Raw genomic sequence first — 13,948 nt, 5'->3', positions numbered from 1 at the left:
TCACCGCTTTCTCGAGGTGCGTGCGGGCCAGATCACTGTTCTTCGTGTGGTGGTAGAGCACCGAGCCCAGCTGCAAATGCGTCCGGGCCTCCACTCTCTGCGGAGGCTTAAACTGAAATACGGCCTGCAGGCAGTGCACACACAAGCGGATTTTGGGAGGACTGGAGGTTCGAAAATGTTCGGCGAAACCGAGAAGAGCCAGATACCAGGAGTCCGGGGCCTCTGCGCCTGCCGCCGCCATCATCACCACAACAACAACAACACGAGAGCTCAGGGAAATCTCGCGAGAGCGCAAACCGCGGCGAGAGTTCAACGGCCCTACCCTGAGAGCTTGGATGAATCTCGCGAGAGGAGCAGATGGAGGGTTTGACAAGAAAAATATAACAAACTAATACAAAAATGAAAACAATAGGAGGAAACTTATGGAAGCCCGTTTCGTCACATAAGAAAAATCATAATTATGGCATACAACGTCGAAGTTAATTATGACAAAAAGTAGAAATTATGACGTAAGTTACCAAGTCAAAATTATAACATAAAAAGTCGAAATTGACATAAAAAGTCATACTTATGACTCAGTAAATCTCATAATTATAAATTAGTATGTAATCATTTCGACTTTTTACCTCACGATATCAACTTTTTATATATAAAAAAGATTTTATTTTGTCATAATTAAGATTTACTAAAACATGATTCTTTTTATGTGGCGAAAATGTGCTTCCTTATCAAATATATCAACTCATTTAAAAAGTAGAAATTATGACTTAAAAAGTCATACTTATGACTCAGTATATCATAATTTCTACATTAATCTCATAATTATAACTTAGTATGTAATAATTTCGACTTTTTACCTCATATCAACTTTTTTATATAAAAAATGATTTTATATTGTCATAATTAAGATTTACTAAAGCATGATTCTTTTTATGTGGCAAAAATGTGCTTCCATATCAAACATATAATAAATACTGTATATCAACTCGAAATTATGTCATACTTATGACGCTGTATATCATGATTTCTACATTAATCTCATAATTATAACTTATGTAATAAATTTGACTTTTCACCTCATAATATCAAATTTTTATATAAAAATGATTTTTTGTCAGCATAATTAAGATTTACTAAAACATGATTCTTTTTATGATGAAAATGTGCTTCCATATCACAACGTATACAAATAAATATATCAACTCATTTTAAAAAGTGTAAATTATGACAAAAGTCATACTTATGACTCAGTATATCATAATTTCTACATTCATTTCATAATTTTTACTTAGTATGTAATAATTTCAACTTTTTACCTCACAATATCAACTTTTATACAAAAAAAATTATTTTATTTTGTCATTAAGATTTACTAAAACATGATTCTTTTTATGACAAAAACGTGCTTCCATATCAACCATATCACAATGTATACAAACAAATATATCAACTCATTTTCCTTTTTTTTTAAGCTAAATTCTACAATATAATGTTACTCTATGAGAACTCTACATTTAACTTGCTTTACGTCCATTGAATCTTCTCTATAAATAAACATTTAAATCATTACTTATTAAAATAATCAAGAAACGGTGACACTAAGGAAATTGTGTCTCTTCTAGAAGGTTTATAAACAAAACTCTTGATTGTAATTCACATCTTTACTTCATGGAATATTTGGACAATGTAAAATGTACTGGTGAAAGTATGAAGATGATTGAAACTGAATTAAATGAATCATATTATTAGTTTATAGAAACAAACACGGCTTCTGAGATCGACTCCATCCAGACGTTGTTGAGATACAAACAGCATATTCTTACAGTATGTCATATTCTGCACACTTGAACAACAAGAAGACTGAAGGAAAGAGGATTATATTTGCTCAGCTAGAGAACAAACACACACACAGAGAGTTTGAGGACCACAGACGTTTAATTGATCTCAATGACAGACCGTGGAGGATTGGAACAAGCCTAAAATCACTCGCTTTGTGCAGGTTTGATTCGTAATATCTGTGCTCATTAATGGGTAAAACAGACATAAAATCCAGGAGCTAGAACTGATGTTAATATAATATTACACAGCTGACTATAACATCGGGGTTTTTACAGTACTCAATAAATGTAATATAATAAATCAAAACATCTTTAAAGGAACAGAAACACTTGAAGGACTCGAGTCTGTGAGCGGATCACATCTGCGGGGGAAAAACTCTATTTTCTGAAATAATTCATCCTGCTATAAGGGAGAAAAACACAAACAGAGAGAGAGAGAGGGAGAGAGAGAGAGAGGAGATGCTGCTGCGTTCAGTAGTACGGCCTCCTGGGATTGTTCTGCGCAGGAACAGAAGAGACGGGTTAGCAAACGAATAACACACATTAGAAGCTTCTCTATAGCTGATCATGTGATCGAGGGTGGTTTGGTGCGTTTGACATCAGCATTGGGTCTGTTTGGTTGCTACTCGCATTTATGATACAAATTAATTTTTTATATCTAAAAAAAGTTGAAGTTTTGATTCACGGTCTCTAATGGCCGCCAAAACGTTTGAAAAATGGGAGGGACCACTTTTAATAAAATGGCTTTAACTCATGAATAGAATGAACAGAATGAGATTTCACCAAAATTGGCACATCTGTGTAAGAGCTCATTCTGTGGTCGCGTGAAAAAGGATGTGACGACTGGCCACTTGGTGGCGCTATAACAGGAAAAAAACTTGAAAATGGCTTCTTCACCGTTAGTCCGATTGACTTGAAAATTGGCATGCAGTGTCTTTGACCGAGGGGCCATGATTGTCTTTGAGGACATTGGCGCATCTTAAAAAAACATGTCCGCCATCGGCCAATGAAGTTCGAGCAGCTATCAGACAAGGGTATTTTGGATTTTTTGAAAAACCTACTTTTGGTCCTAGGTTTTCGACCCGATCAGAACCAAACTAGTGCAGCGAGATTCTCTGGAGTCTGATTGTCAATAACTATCAAAAAAAGTTGAAATTCCGATTCAAGGTCTCTAAGGGCCGCCAAAACATTCAAAGTGGGCGGAGCCACTTTTACTAAAATGGCTATAACTTTTGAACGGAATGAGATAATTTCACCAAAATTGGCACACATATGCAAGAGCTCATTCTGTGGTGGCATGAAAAAGGATGCGGCGACTGGCCACTGGGTGGCGTGATAACAGAAAAAAAAACATAAAAATGGCTATCACTTCTTCACTGTTATTCCGATTGACTTGAAAATTGGCATGCAGTGTCTTTGTCCAAGGTGCCATGATAGTCTTTGAGGACATTGGTGTATCTCAAAAAACATGGCCACCATTGGCCAATGAATTTTGAGCAGCTATCAGACAAGGTTAATGGAGGCCCATCAGAATGAAACTTGCTGGGCCAGTTTGACTCACGGCCCTAGAGGCCTGTGAGAAATTCGAAAGAAATCGGCCACCGGGGGGGCACCTTAGCATTTTCACGTGTGTAAAGGATTGTGTATTGCACCATTTTTCGCACACGCCACATGGTAAAACTCCTCATTCTGAACAACTTTGCCTCTTAGACCGCCGCTGTTCATCAAATAATATTGGAGATTATTTCAAAAACCAACTTTGGTGAACTAGTCCTAGGTTTTTTGGCTCAAACTCGATAACTGTTAAAAAGCTTTAATAACTACATATTTCCTATGGTAAATTGACTGTATTTGCTGTAAATGGTCTTTTTGATCTTTGATTGAGATGGTTACAGGCTTGCTAAATAAAATATTATACCTTTTTATGCATGCGCTTAAAGAGCCTGAACCCCAATAATTGCTGCTCGCAGCTATATTTATTATTATTTATTGGGTTGTGGAAACGAGCTTCCATAGCGCTGTGATGATGATTGAAGAGACTCACCAGAGGGTTCGGTCTGAAGCGATACGCCAGCATCATTCTCTTACGGAAAGCATCATACTCATCGTCACTCTTGCTGAGTTCAGCAGGTCGGTCCACACCGAACCCTGCGCCGTCCACCGCTGTGTTGCCTCTGCACACATGCACACACACACACACAATCAGCACTGCATTTCTCTGTCATCCAGATCTGTGTCAGGTGATCCGAGCAGCAAATACAAGTGTAAACGTGTATGTGAGATAGAGTGAGTGTGTGTGTGTGAGCATGTGCATGAGTGAGAGTGTGTGTGTGTGTGTATGTGAGTGAGTGTGTGTGTCCGTTCACCTGTTGACGGGGTTTTTGATGCCCTGACCATCAGATCCCAGACCATCCCCTTCTTTCCAGCCCATTTTCATCAGCATCTGGAAGCCGATGTTCTCCACCGTCAGCTTGAACTCCTTGTACTCTGAGTAATCCGGGTCTCTGCCCTCCTGCGCATCACAAACAGGAAACAGACACACGTCACACCAGAACTGCTTCCTGTGTCATTCTGAGTCACATTTAATGACACTATAGTCTTTTGTCTTATTGAATGTGTCTCATATATCATCAAGTTTGCATCATTGATTCTGTTATTTATTACTGTGAAGCTGCTTTGAAATGATCTGAACTGCGCTACAGAAATAAAGCTGACATGACTTGACCGCTCTCACCTTCAGAGCTTTGAACGTCTCCATGAACTTCTCCAGCTCATCAGGTGGCAGGAAGTCACCAATGAAATGCTTCCCTTTGCCCATCTCAGTCAGCTGCTCCGCCCACTCTGTGAGAGAAACACATCACACGCGTCACATTTACAGACCTCAAGAACGCTCTTAAATCACAGGTGTCCTGCAGCGACCTCTGACCTCTAGTCTTCTCCATCTCCATCTGTCGGAGTCGATGTTCCCAGGTTCCGGCCTCGGGATCCAGCTCTTCGTCGCTGTCGTACTCGTGCTGGTGGTTCCTGATGGCTTTCTCCCACATCAGCTGCATGTCCTGCATCGCCCGCTTGTGCTTCATGATCATGTCATACATCTCCTGCATCTGATACACACACACACACACAGGGTAATTTATACATTAAACTGTCAAATATTTTTATGGCATGTGGGGTTTATGGGTAATGACTATGTGAGAGTTCGTACTTCCTGTTGTTCTTTGAGTTGTTTCTTCTGGTCATCTGACAGCTCTGTCACGCCCACCAGACCGACCGGTTTCCCCTTCTTATATCCCAGACTGCTCAACTCCTGATCTACACACACACACCAGAACAAAAGTCATCAAATTATACATCAATATGTGTGTGAGTGTGTGTTTGTTAGGGATGGGAGGAAAATTCAAATTAGACCAATCTACCTGGTCATAATTACATAAAAAGGTAGATTGGTCTAAATTAAATCCGAAAAGTAAGACTGATTACCCACTGACTAACTGCTTATTCAGACTAGATCTAAATACAGACTGCTGTTAATGCAACTGCCCCATTAAAAAAAAAAAAAGTTATGACCAATATTAAAGGAAAAAATTTAGATGACTGAGCAAACACTGAGCTGGTTCAGTGACTTGGTATAATACTGGAGAAATTATGATAATTATATATTTTATACGCAAACTTGCTTCACTAAAATAAGCACAATTCCCTGGTATTTTCAAAGTCAGAGTTGGAAACATCTTGGGGGGGGCGGAGTGTCTTTTTCCACAAATTTTGTATGTATGCAAATTGTATAATATCCAAGATACACATTTCTAGTAATTGTACAGTTAATTCTCATATTGTATTTTCAGAAAGTTTTGGAATATTTTTTCTCTCCTCAAATTTGTCACTACCGAAACACAATAATAAATAATTTAATAAGAAGGCTTACATTGACCTATTAAGATTTTGTTTACATCTACCTTGTAAGTGTATTTTTTGCTATTTAAAAAAAAAAATTCCACAATAACAATTTTAACAATATTTCAAGTGTAATTCATGAGGTTTGTTGTATTTTGAATCTGATCTTTCTTTGTAAAAAAACAAAGTTTATCAAACTGATTTCAAAGTGAAGGATTCATTAGTTTGAATAAACATTGAATGAAACAATTCAATCTTAGTTGATCATTCAACATACTTTATTTTTGACAAAACATCCCATGTTTCCGTCATGACTGCACATTTTCGGTCGTGACAGTAATGTGTTGGTAGTGACCACATCACATGACAGGATTTTAACTCACTAAAACATTAAAATACTAATGATTTGCATAACTGTACTAAAATTGTGTTTATTTCCCCCAAATAAATGATTGTGTGTTCCCTTTTGTCACCACCAAAACAATGATGTCATTACTGAAACTTCACCACATGTTTTGGTAATGACTGTTTCGGTAATCATTAGTGACAATTTTAGATACTTTTGAGCCACTCAAAGATGATAATCAGCACACGGTTAGCTAGCACAGTTCTGAACACCCAAAAAAAGTTTGCTTAATTGCAGAAAAAGGTGTTTGTTAGTGACGTCCCTTAAAGTTCCACACAGATTTTCAGACTTTTGAACACATTTAACTCAAAATGATGGACCTATCTACTGTGAAAGAGAGGCTATGAGAGGGAGGGACACAGGAATATTTCCTGATCAAAAATGTAGAAGTGTGTTAAAATCAGTCTCAGACAATGGACTCAAACACACACTGTTTCGGTAGTGACATGAACATGTGGGACACGTTTTTTTATGTAAAGTTTCATGATTTAAAAATAAAATATATCTTTTTATTAAAAAATCTAAAATATATTTTCAAAAACAATGGAAAAAATTGCAAAAAGTATTTCAATATTTTAACATATATTATAAGTTTAAATTTAGGGGTCAGGGTTCGGGACAGCCACCTCTTAATTGAAAGTACCCAATAAATGATGATTTTATATATATTAAGCTTATTGATATATGTGTGTGTGTGTGTGTTTGAATCATAAGGACTGTGAGACTACCAGACAGTGCAGGAGTGCTGGATTCGGCCGCAGCGATCGGAGGGCTGATGACGCTCGGCGAGGGCAGCTGGACTTTATCATCTTCGGCTCCCCACCTGCTCTTCCTCTTCCTCTTGGCTGCGGTGGGCGTTTGTTCCGGCGTGACGGGCTGAACAGACGTCTGCGAATCACAGCCGCTTCTGGCCTGACGGAACTCGTCCACTTTGGCCTTATAGAAGCGATGAGCAGCACTCTGATACTCGTACAGGAAACTGACAGAGAGCAAAAATATGATTGATTATGCTTTCACTATTTCTCAATCCTGTGCTGTTCTATACGATGTTTGAATCTTTGCCTCCTTAAGATGAATCAACACTGAACTGAATTAAGTACCTGAATGCAGGATTGTCTCGGTTGTGCTGAGCAGCCATGATCTCCACCTCCGGGCCGCCGTCCGTCACGAAGCGCGCCAGTTTCTCCGCCACCTTCCTGGTGCTTTCGTCCACTGAGGAGGAGACTTAAAGCAGCCTATCAGAACCGGCAGCAACTCAAACTAAACAAGCTCCATTATGAGTGAGTGTACTGCAGCCAGAGGGAGAGCTGGGATTGGGTTGGGGAAGAGGACAGTGACGTCTGCTGCCACACATTCACACTCATCACTTCACACTCATGTTACGCCACCGATCGCAACAGACGGAGGCTCCGGTCGGACGCGTCTGCTCTAGTGCACACTACACGACTAAGGACACATTAGAGCGTGTGTGAGTGTGAGATTGTGTGAGCGTGTGTGTGAGAGAGAGCGTGTGTGAGTGCGAGTGAGCATGAGGGAGTGCGTGCGAGCGAAAGAGCGTGTGCAAGTGTGAGAGGGAGTTCGTTAGCGAGGGTATGCATGAGAAAGAATGTGTGTGTGCAAGAGAGAGAGCATGTGCGACTTTAAGATAGCTCTCCTCTCGACTAAAGCTACAATCCTCAAACTCAAGCTATTTAATAAAATGTGTGTCCTGCAGTGTGCACGTTCAGAGCGAAACGAACATCACGCATCAGTTCTGCTTACGTAAAAGAGTCCTAAACAGTGTTTATTTGATGTATTTGAATGTTTGTGAGTTCTCTCCGTCTCTCCACAAACATTTAGTCGAGTTGTGTGTTTGTTCAGATGTGGTTTCTGCTCACCATCAGACTGAGCGGACGTGTCTCTTCTGATTTCAGCCACTTTCCTCCTGTAGTACAGATAGTCCTTACTGTTCTTCTCAAACAAGAACCTGCACAACAGAGTCAGAGCTGAACGATCCGGACTGGATTCATTTCATATCTGATGAACTTTACACAGTTTTTGAAGAGCTGCTGAATCTGAATTTGTCTCATATCTGAGGAAGTTTGATCATTGTTTTTCCTGTCTGAAGCTGCTTTGAAACTATCTGTACCGTATAAAGCGCTACAGAAACTCGTAATCAAAAAGTTGCGTTTTCAAACCCTCAAAGCAACGAAACTATAACTCGGCAAGTAACGGATGTGAAACTCACGAGAAGACGGGATCGTCTCTGTAGTCCTCCATGGCCTTCTTCTCCAACTCGGCACCGCCTTCCGCCACAAACATGGCCATCTTGTCGATGATGAGCCGCAGGTCTCCGTCCTCTGGGGGGGAAACTTTAAGCAGGCTATGAGAACGCCGGCATAATGCAAACACTGAACACAGCTCACATCAGCACACGCATGTCTGTCCCGTACAGCTGAAGATCTGACAGTCAACGTCCAACAAAGACAAATAAAGCATCACACGTCGACACGGATTCATTTAGCACTCGTTCATTCAATGCAGCTCATCCTAAGTTTCATTCATCCTCTGAGGTCACGTGATGAGTTGTGTGAGGAGTGCAGACCCACATTAAGTCATTATGCACTGATGAAATGACCTTTTGATTCCCATTGACTTCCATTATATGGACAAAAAAATACAATGGAAGTCAATTTTCTCGCAGTGTTCTTCTAAATATCTTTTTTTATATTCAACAGAAGAAAGAGAGTCATGCAGGTTTGGAACGACATGATGACAGAATGGTGATTTTTGGGTGAACCGTCGCTTTAACGCGTGTCTGCTTCTCACACAACTCGTCATGTGACTTCAGAAGACAGTAGTGCACGAGTCGTATGGACTCTTCTGAATCTTTATGGTGGTTTTTGGAGTTTGATTGTATAAATAATCCACATCCCTCATATGTAAATATGTACATTAATGTCATAGGTTAATGTCTGCTTTTTTGTTCTACAGAAGACAGACTTTGGAACAACAAGAGGGCGATTAAGTGACTGATGGGAGAAGTTCGTCTGTCATGTTAAATGAATTGCCAAGGGAGAATGCTGGTGTAGATATAGTCAACAGCCTTTAGATGAAAGTTCACCAGTCAGAACCAGCCATGATGACTGAGATGAAGTGTGATACCTTTGACCTCCAGATAGTGTGCATCATCCTCCTCCTCGTCTTCGTCGTCGGGGGAGCTGAACACACTGGGTCGGGCTGCGAGGAGCGTCGACTTCTTGGACTGTGAGTAGTTCTTGAACTGATTGATCATGCTGCTGACGCCCAGACCCGGCCGCTTCCCGATGAGAATGCTCTTCTTCTGCGCTTGTGTTCCTGCTGCTGATTGGTTCTGAGCGCAGGGGGTGGGGCCGAGGGATCCTAGAGGACATGACATCAGCACAGGCAACATTACAATAACTAAATGATACTAGTATTTAGGCTATACATATAATAACAGCAGAAACACATTTTGATATTTTGGTTTTGTCTGATATGTTGAATGCATGAGAAAAAAAATATGGAGAATTCTCTGATTTGATTATTACACTAAGTTCATCTGTAACTAATTCTGTAACTAGTTGTCATGTATAGATATAAAACAGCTTCATAAATAGTCTTTTCAACCACACAGTACCATTATTTTTGTCTTACAATAATTCAAATGATCACAGAAGTACTGAAACGAAAGTTTATAGTTCAGATATAAACACTGATGTCTACGGTTGTGAATCACCTTTTAAAAGTAGTGACGCTTTAAATAAAGATTATGTCAATTCCTTCAAAAATGCTGATCCATCCAGTAATGAAACAAATGAAGTATTCATGAGTGAGTCAATGAATCACTGATTCAAGAGATTCGTTCAAAAACGCTGATTCATCCAGTATTGAAGCAAGTGAAGTATTTATGAGCGAGTCATTTAATCATTCATTCAAGAGATTTGTTTGAAAACGATGATTCATACAGTAATGAAACGAGTGAAGTATTAATGATTGAGTTATTGAATCATTCACTCAAGAGATTTGTTCAAAAACGCAGATTCATCCAGTAATGAAACAAGTGAAATCTTAATGAGCGAGTCATTGAATCATTCATTCAAGAGATTCGTTCAAAAACGCTGATTCGTCTAGTAATGAAACAAGTGAAGTCTTCATGAGTCAATGAATCATTGATTCAAGAGATTTGTTTAAAAACGCTGATTCATCCAGTACTAAAACAAGTGAATTATGAGCGAGTCATTGAATCATTCATTCAAGAGATTTGTTCAAAAACGCTGATTCATCCAGTATTGAAGCAAGTGAAGTATTTATGAGTGAGTCATTTAATCATTCATTCAAGAGATTTGTTCAAAAACGCAGATTCATCCAGTAATGAAACAAGTGAAATCTTAATGAGCGAGTCATTGAATCATTCATTCAAGAGATTCGTTCAAAAACGCTGATTCGTCTAGTAATGAAACAAGTGAAGTCTTCATGAGTCAATGAATCATTCATTCAAGAGATTTGTTTAAAAACGCTGATTCATCCAGTACTAAAACAAGTGAAGTAATTATGAGTGAGTCATTGAATCATTCACTCAAGAGATTTGTTCAAAAACGCCGATTCATCCAGTAATAAAACAAGTGAAATCTTAATGAGCGAGTCATTGAATCATTCATTCAAGAGATTTGCTCAAAAACGCTGATTCGTCTAGTGATGAAACAAGTGAAGTCTTCATGAGTGAGTCATTGAATCATTCATTCAACCTGTATTTTTTAAAATAACTTATTCAAATGAAACATTTTAAATAGATTGCAGCAATTAACATTTTGTCAGAACCTCTAGTAAATGTTATTTTGTTTAGTTGTCTGTTCAGAATTGTGATCTCTGTTTGAAACAAAAAAATTGTGATTCTCAGTTTATCCAGAATCGTGCAGCTCTATTATCCAGTAATATGCGTCAGTGTCAATGCTGAATCGGCTTTAAAGTTTAGTAAAAATAGACTATGTTTACAGGGAAATGTATATTTTCTATGGCGTCCGTCTTGTCTGTAATTTGGGTGAACTATAATTGTGTTCCACTGTATGTTCGTTCATGTCTATTCTCGATCTGACCGTGGCGCGTGACAGAGAGAAACACAATCTCACCTTCATCAGTGCTGGACTTCTCTTGCTGCATCCTCAGAAACTGCTGCAGGAAACTGCCGTCATTCACAAACTTATTCGATGTGGAGGATGATGAGGATGATGATGATGAGGATGATGATGAAGATGATGATGATGATGAAGAAGAAGCCTGTGAGGGAGGAGAGCTGAAACACACACACACACAGATCAACACAAACACACATAGACGTGATCACGTATGTTGTGCTCATCAGAGGTGTGTGTCACCTGCTGGTTTTGTTCTGCTCCGGCTTCGGCTGAGCCTGTTCTCTCAGTTTGGCCTCGATCTCTCTCTTCTTCTGAGCGATCAGCTCCTCCTGTCTCATGATCACATTCAACTTACTCTTCTGATGAGTCTTCCTCCCACCACGACCTGAGACGTACACACACACACACACACACACACACACACACAGGTGAATCTCACAATAACCGTCAACAATAGGATTTCTCTGCAAAATTCAATAAATAACAGAACAAATGAAGATTTTTTTCATCGTGACACAATTTTCATGACAATTAACCATCTTTTCTCATTAGTTTTGTGGGAGAAATGTCATCTGGTCTCGTTTCCTGAGACTCATTTTCCTATGTGGGCGATTCTACAGAATTGGTGCAAACTGCTGTCCCACAACCAAAACACACATTTAAAAGCATTTAAGTATTCGAATTTTAGATGTTTACTAAGATCCTTCTATTATCTACTGAATCCCACAATAATATTTAAAATATCAGTAAGATTAATATATATAAAATCATCATTTATTGGGTACTTTCAATTGGGAGGCGTTTGTCCCAAACTCTAACCCCTAAATTTCAACTTGTGAAAATGATATTGATAATGCATTTTTTTCATTGTTGTTTTTAAAAATATATATATATTTTTTTTTAAAAGGGTGAAATTTTATTTTTAAATCATGAAACTTTATGTAAAAAAAAAAGTGTCCCGCATTTACGTCACTACCGAAACAGTGTGTGTTTGAGTCCATTGTCTGAGACTGATTTTAACACACTTCTACATTTCTGATCAGGAAATATTCCTGTGTCCCTCCCTCTCATCGCCTCTCTTTCACAGTAGATAGGTCCATCATTTTGAGTTAAATGTGTTCAAAAGTCTGAAAATCTGTGTGGAACTTTAAGGAAAGTCACTTCCAAACGCCTTTTTCTGCAATTAAGCAAACTTTTTTGGGTGTTATTCTGTAAAATGTAGTTTTTATGGGTGTACAACTGTTCAGAACTGTGCTAGCTAACCATGTGCTGATTAGCATCTTTGAGTGGCTCAAAACTATCTAAAATTGTCACTACCGAAACTTCACCATGTTTCGGTCGTGACATCATTGTTTTGGTAGTGACAAAAGGAAACACAATCATTTATTTGGGGGAAATAAACAACATTTTAGTACAGTTATGCAAATCATTAGAAATTTAATATGTTTTATTATGCAAATTATTAGTGTTTTAGTATGAGAGTTAAAATCCTGTCATGTGATGTGGTCACTACCAACACATTACTGTCACTACGGAAAATGTGCAGTCATGACCGAAACACGGGATGTTTTGTCAAAAATAAAGTATATTGAATGATCAACTAAGATGTTATTATAGTGTTTGGTTCAATGTTTATTCAAACTAATGAATCCTTCACTTTGAAATCAGTGTGATAAACTTTATGACTTTTACAAAGAAAGATCGGATTCAAAATACAACAAGTCTCATAAATTACACTTGAAATATTGTTAAAATTGTAACTGTTATTGATTTACCTGTGAAACCTTTTTTTAAAATTAGTAAAAAAATATATTTACAAGGTAGATGTAAACAAAATCTTAATAGGTCAATGTGACCCTTCTTATTAAATTATTTATTATTGTGTTTCGGTAGTGATAAATTTGGGGAGAGAAAAAATATTTCAAAACTTGCTGAAAATACAATATGAGAATTAACTGCATAAAAAGTTATGACATAAAAAGTTGAAATTGAGATAAAGTCATAACTGTAAGATTAAAAAAAAAATCTAAATTATGACATTAAGTCATAATTATGGCATAAAAAGTTGAAATTATTACAAAGACAGAATATTATGATGACATAAAAAGTCATTATCATGACAAAAAGTCGAAATTACGACATAAAAAGTCATTATGAAATAGAAATTCGTCTTTTTATCTCATAATTTTGACTTTTTAATCACATAATTATAACTTATGTCATAATTATGATTTACAAAAGAATGATTTTTGTCTCACTGGGCTTCCCATACAAATGAACTGAGATTTGAAATGAAAAATAAACAGAAATCTGCGATCATACGTATATAAAAAAATACACAACAGAAGTGTTCGAGCAGTTTAGCGCTGAAGCGGCTGATCGGTCAAAATGATCGAAACAAACATCATGTCAACAAACAGAGTCAAAGAACGAGAGGCAGACACATAAACAAACGAACATATATCAGATAATAAAGACTTAATGATGATGTTTTAATGTCTGCAGCGTTTTACCTGCGTCGTTGGACTCCATTGCGCTAAATGTTGTGAAGCAGCTGCTTCTTCTGCAGCTTCAAGAGCAGATGAGAATAAAAGCGCAGCGCTCATTGCGCCGCCTACCGGCCGCCTGCTGCACATGCGCATCTCTCTCTCTCTGTCATTCACATTTTACTTGCTTAG

General features: G+C 38.1%; 2 protein-coding genes across 10 annotated transcripts in view; both read right to left on the bottom strand.

Moving 5' to 3' along the window:
* mau2 (MAU2 sister chromatid cohesion factor) overlaps window positions 1-350 on the bottom strand; it is a 266,008-nt gene extending 265,658 nt beyond the window's left edge. For 7 of the 8 annotated variants that reach the window (XM_051864052.1, XM_051864043.1, XM_051864036.1 and 4 more), the window contains exon 1: window positions 5-350. In XM_051864052.1, the coding sequence (XP_051720012.1) occupies window positions 5-244 (240 nt within the window). In that variant the 5' untranslated portion in view covers window positions 245-350. The remainder of the gene's footprint in view (window positions 1-4) is intronic. The other variant, XM_051863998.1, reaches the window with a different exon arrangement.
* Window positions 351-1,916: 1,566 nt separating this feature from the next.
* On the bottom strand, window positions 1,917-13,901 carry sugp1 (SURP and G patch domain containing 1). 2 transcript variants are annotated; one of them, XM_051863965.1, is made up of 14 exons: window positions 13,784-13,901; window positions 11,511-11,655; window positions 11,265-11,428; window positions 9,283-9,519; window positions 8,366-8,489; window positions 8,016-8,104; window positions 7,239-7,362; window positions 6,867-7,117; window positions 5,044-5,150; window positions 4,765-4,942; window positions 4,573-4,679; window positions 4,205-4,350; window positions 3,883-4,012; window positions 1,917-2,336 (listed from the first exon to the last, which is right to left on the bottom strand). In XM_051863965.1, exons 1-14 carry the CDS (start codon window positions 13,800-13,802, stop codon window positions 2,310-2,312), a joined length of 1,848 nt encoding a protein of 615 aa, XP_051719925.1. In that variant the 5' UTR covers window positions 13,803-13,901; the 3' UTR covers window positions 1,917-2,309. The 2 variants fall into 2 exon arrangements, with proteins under 2 accessions (XP_051719925.1, XP_051719933.1); XM_051863973.1 differs by having other exon boundaries at window positions 7,239-7,350; window positions 13,784-13,835.
* Window positions 13,902-13,948: the final 47 nt, after the last annotated feature.

Source organism: Ctenopharyngodon idella, chromosome 2 (genome assembly GCF_019924925.1).
Source record: "Ctenopharyngodon idella isolate HZGC_01 chromosome 2, HZGC01, whole genome shotgun sequence".
NCBI classification, from domain to species: domain Eukaryota; kingdom Metazoa; phylum Chordata; class Actinopteri; order Cypriniformes; family Xenocyprididae; genus Ctenopharyngodon; species Ctenopharyngodon idella.
Note: the sequence above shows the minus strand (reverse complement) of the source record. Positions and strands in the feature narration are given on the sequence as shown.

Excerpts from the sequence above, each read along its gene's own strand:
- sugp1 (XM_051863965.1), bottom strand. Across the intron at positions 5,151-6,866 it reads CAGCACTCCTGCACTGTCTG|ATCAGGAGTTGAGCAGTCTG; the intron begins GTAGTCTCACAG and ends GTGTGTGTGTAG. Across the intron at positions 2,337-3,882 it reads GCTTCAGACCGAACCCTCTG|AACAATCCCAGGAGGCCGTA; the intron begins GTGAGTCTCTTC and ends GTTCCTGCGCAG.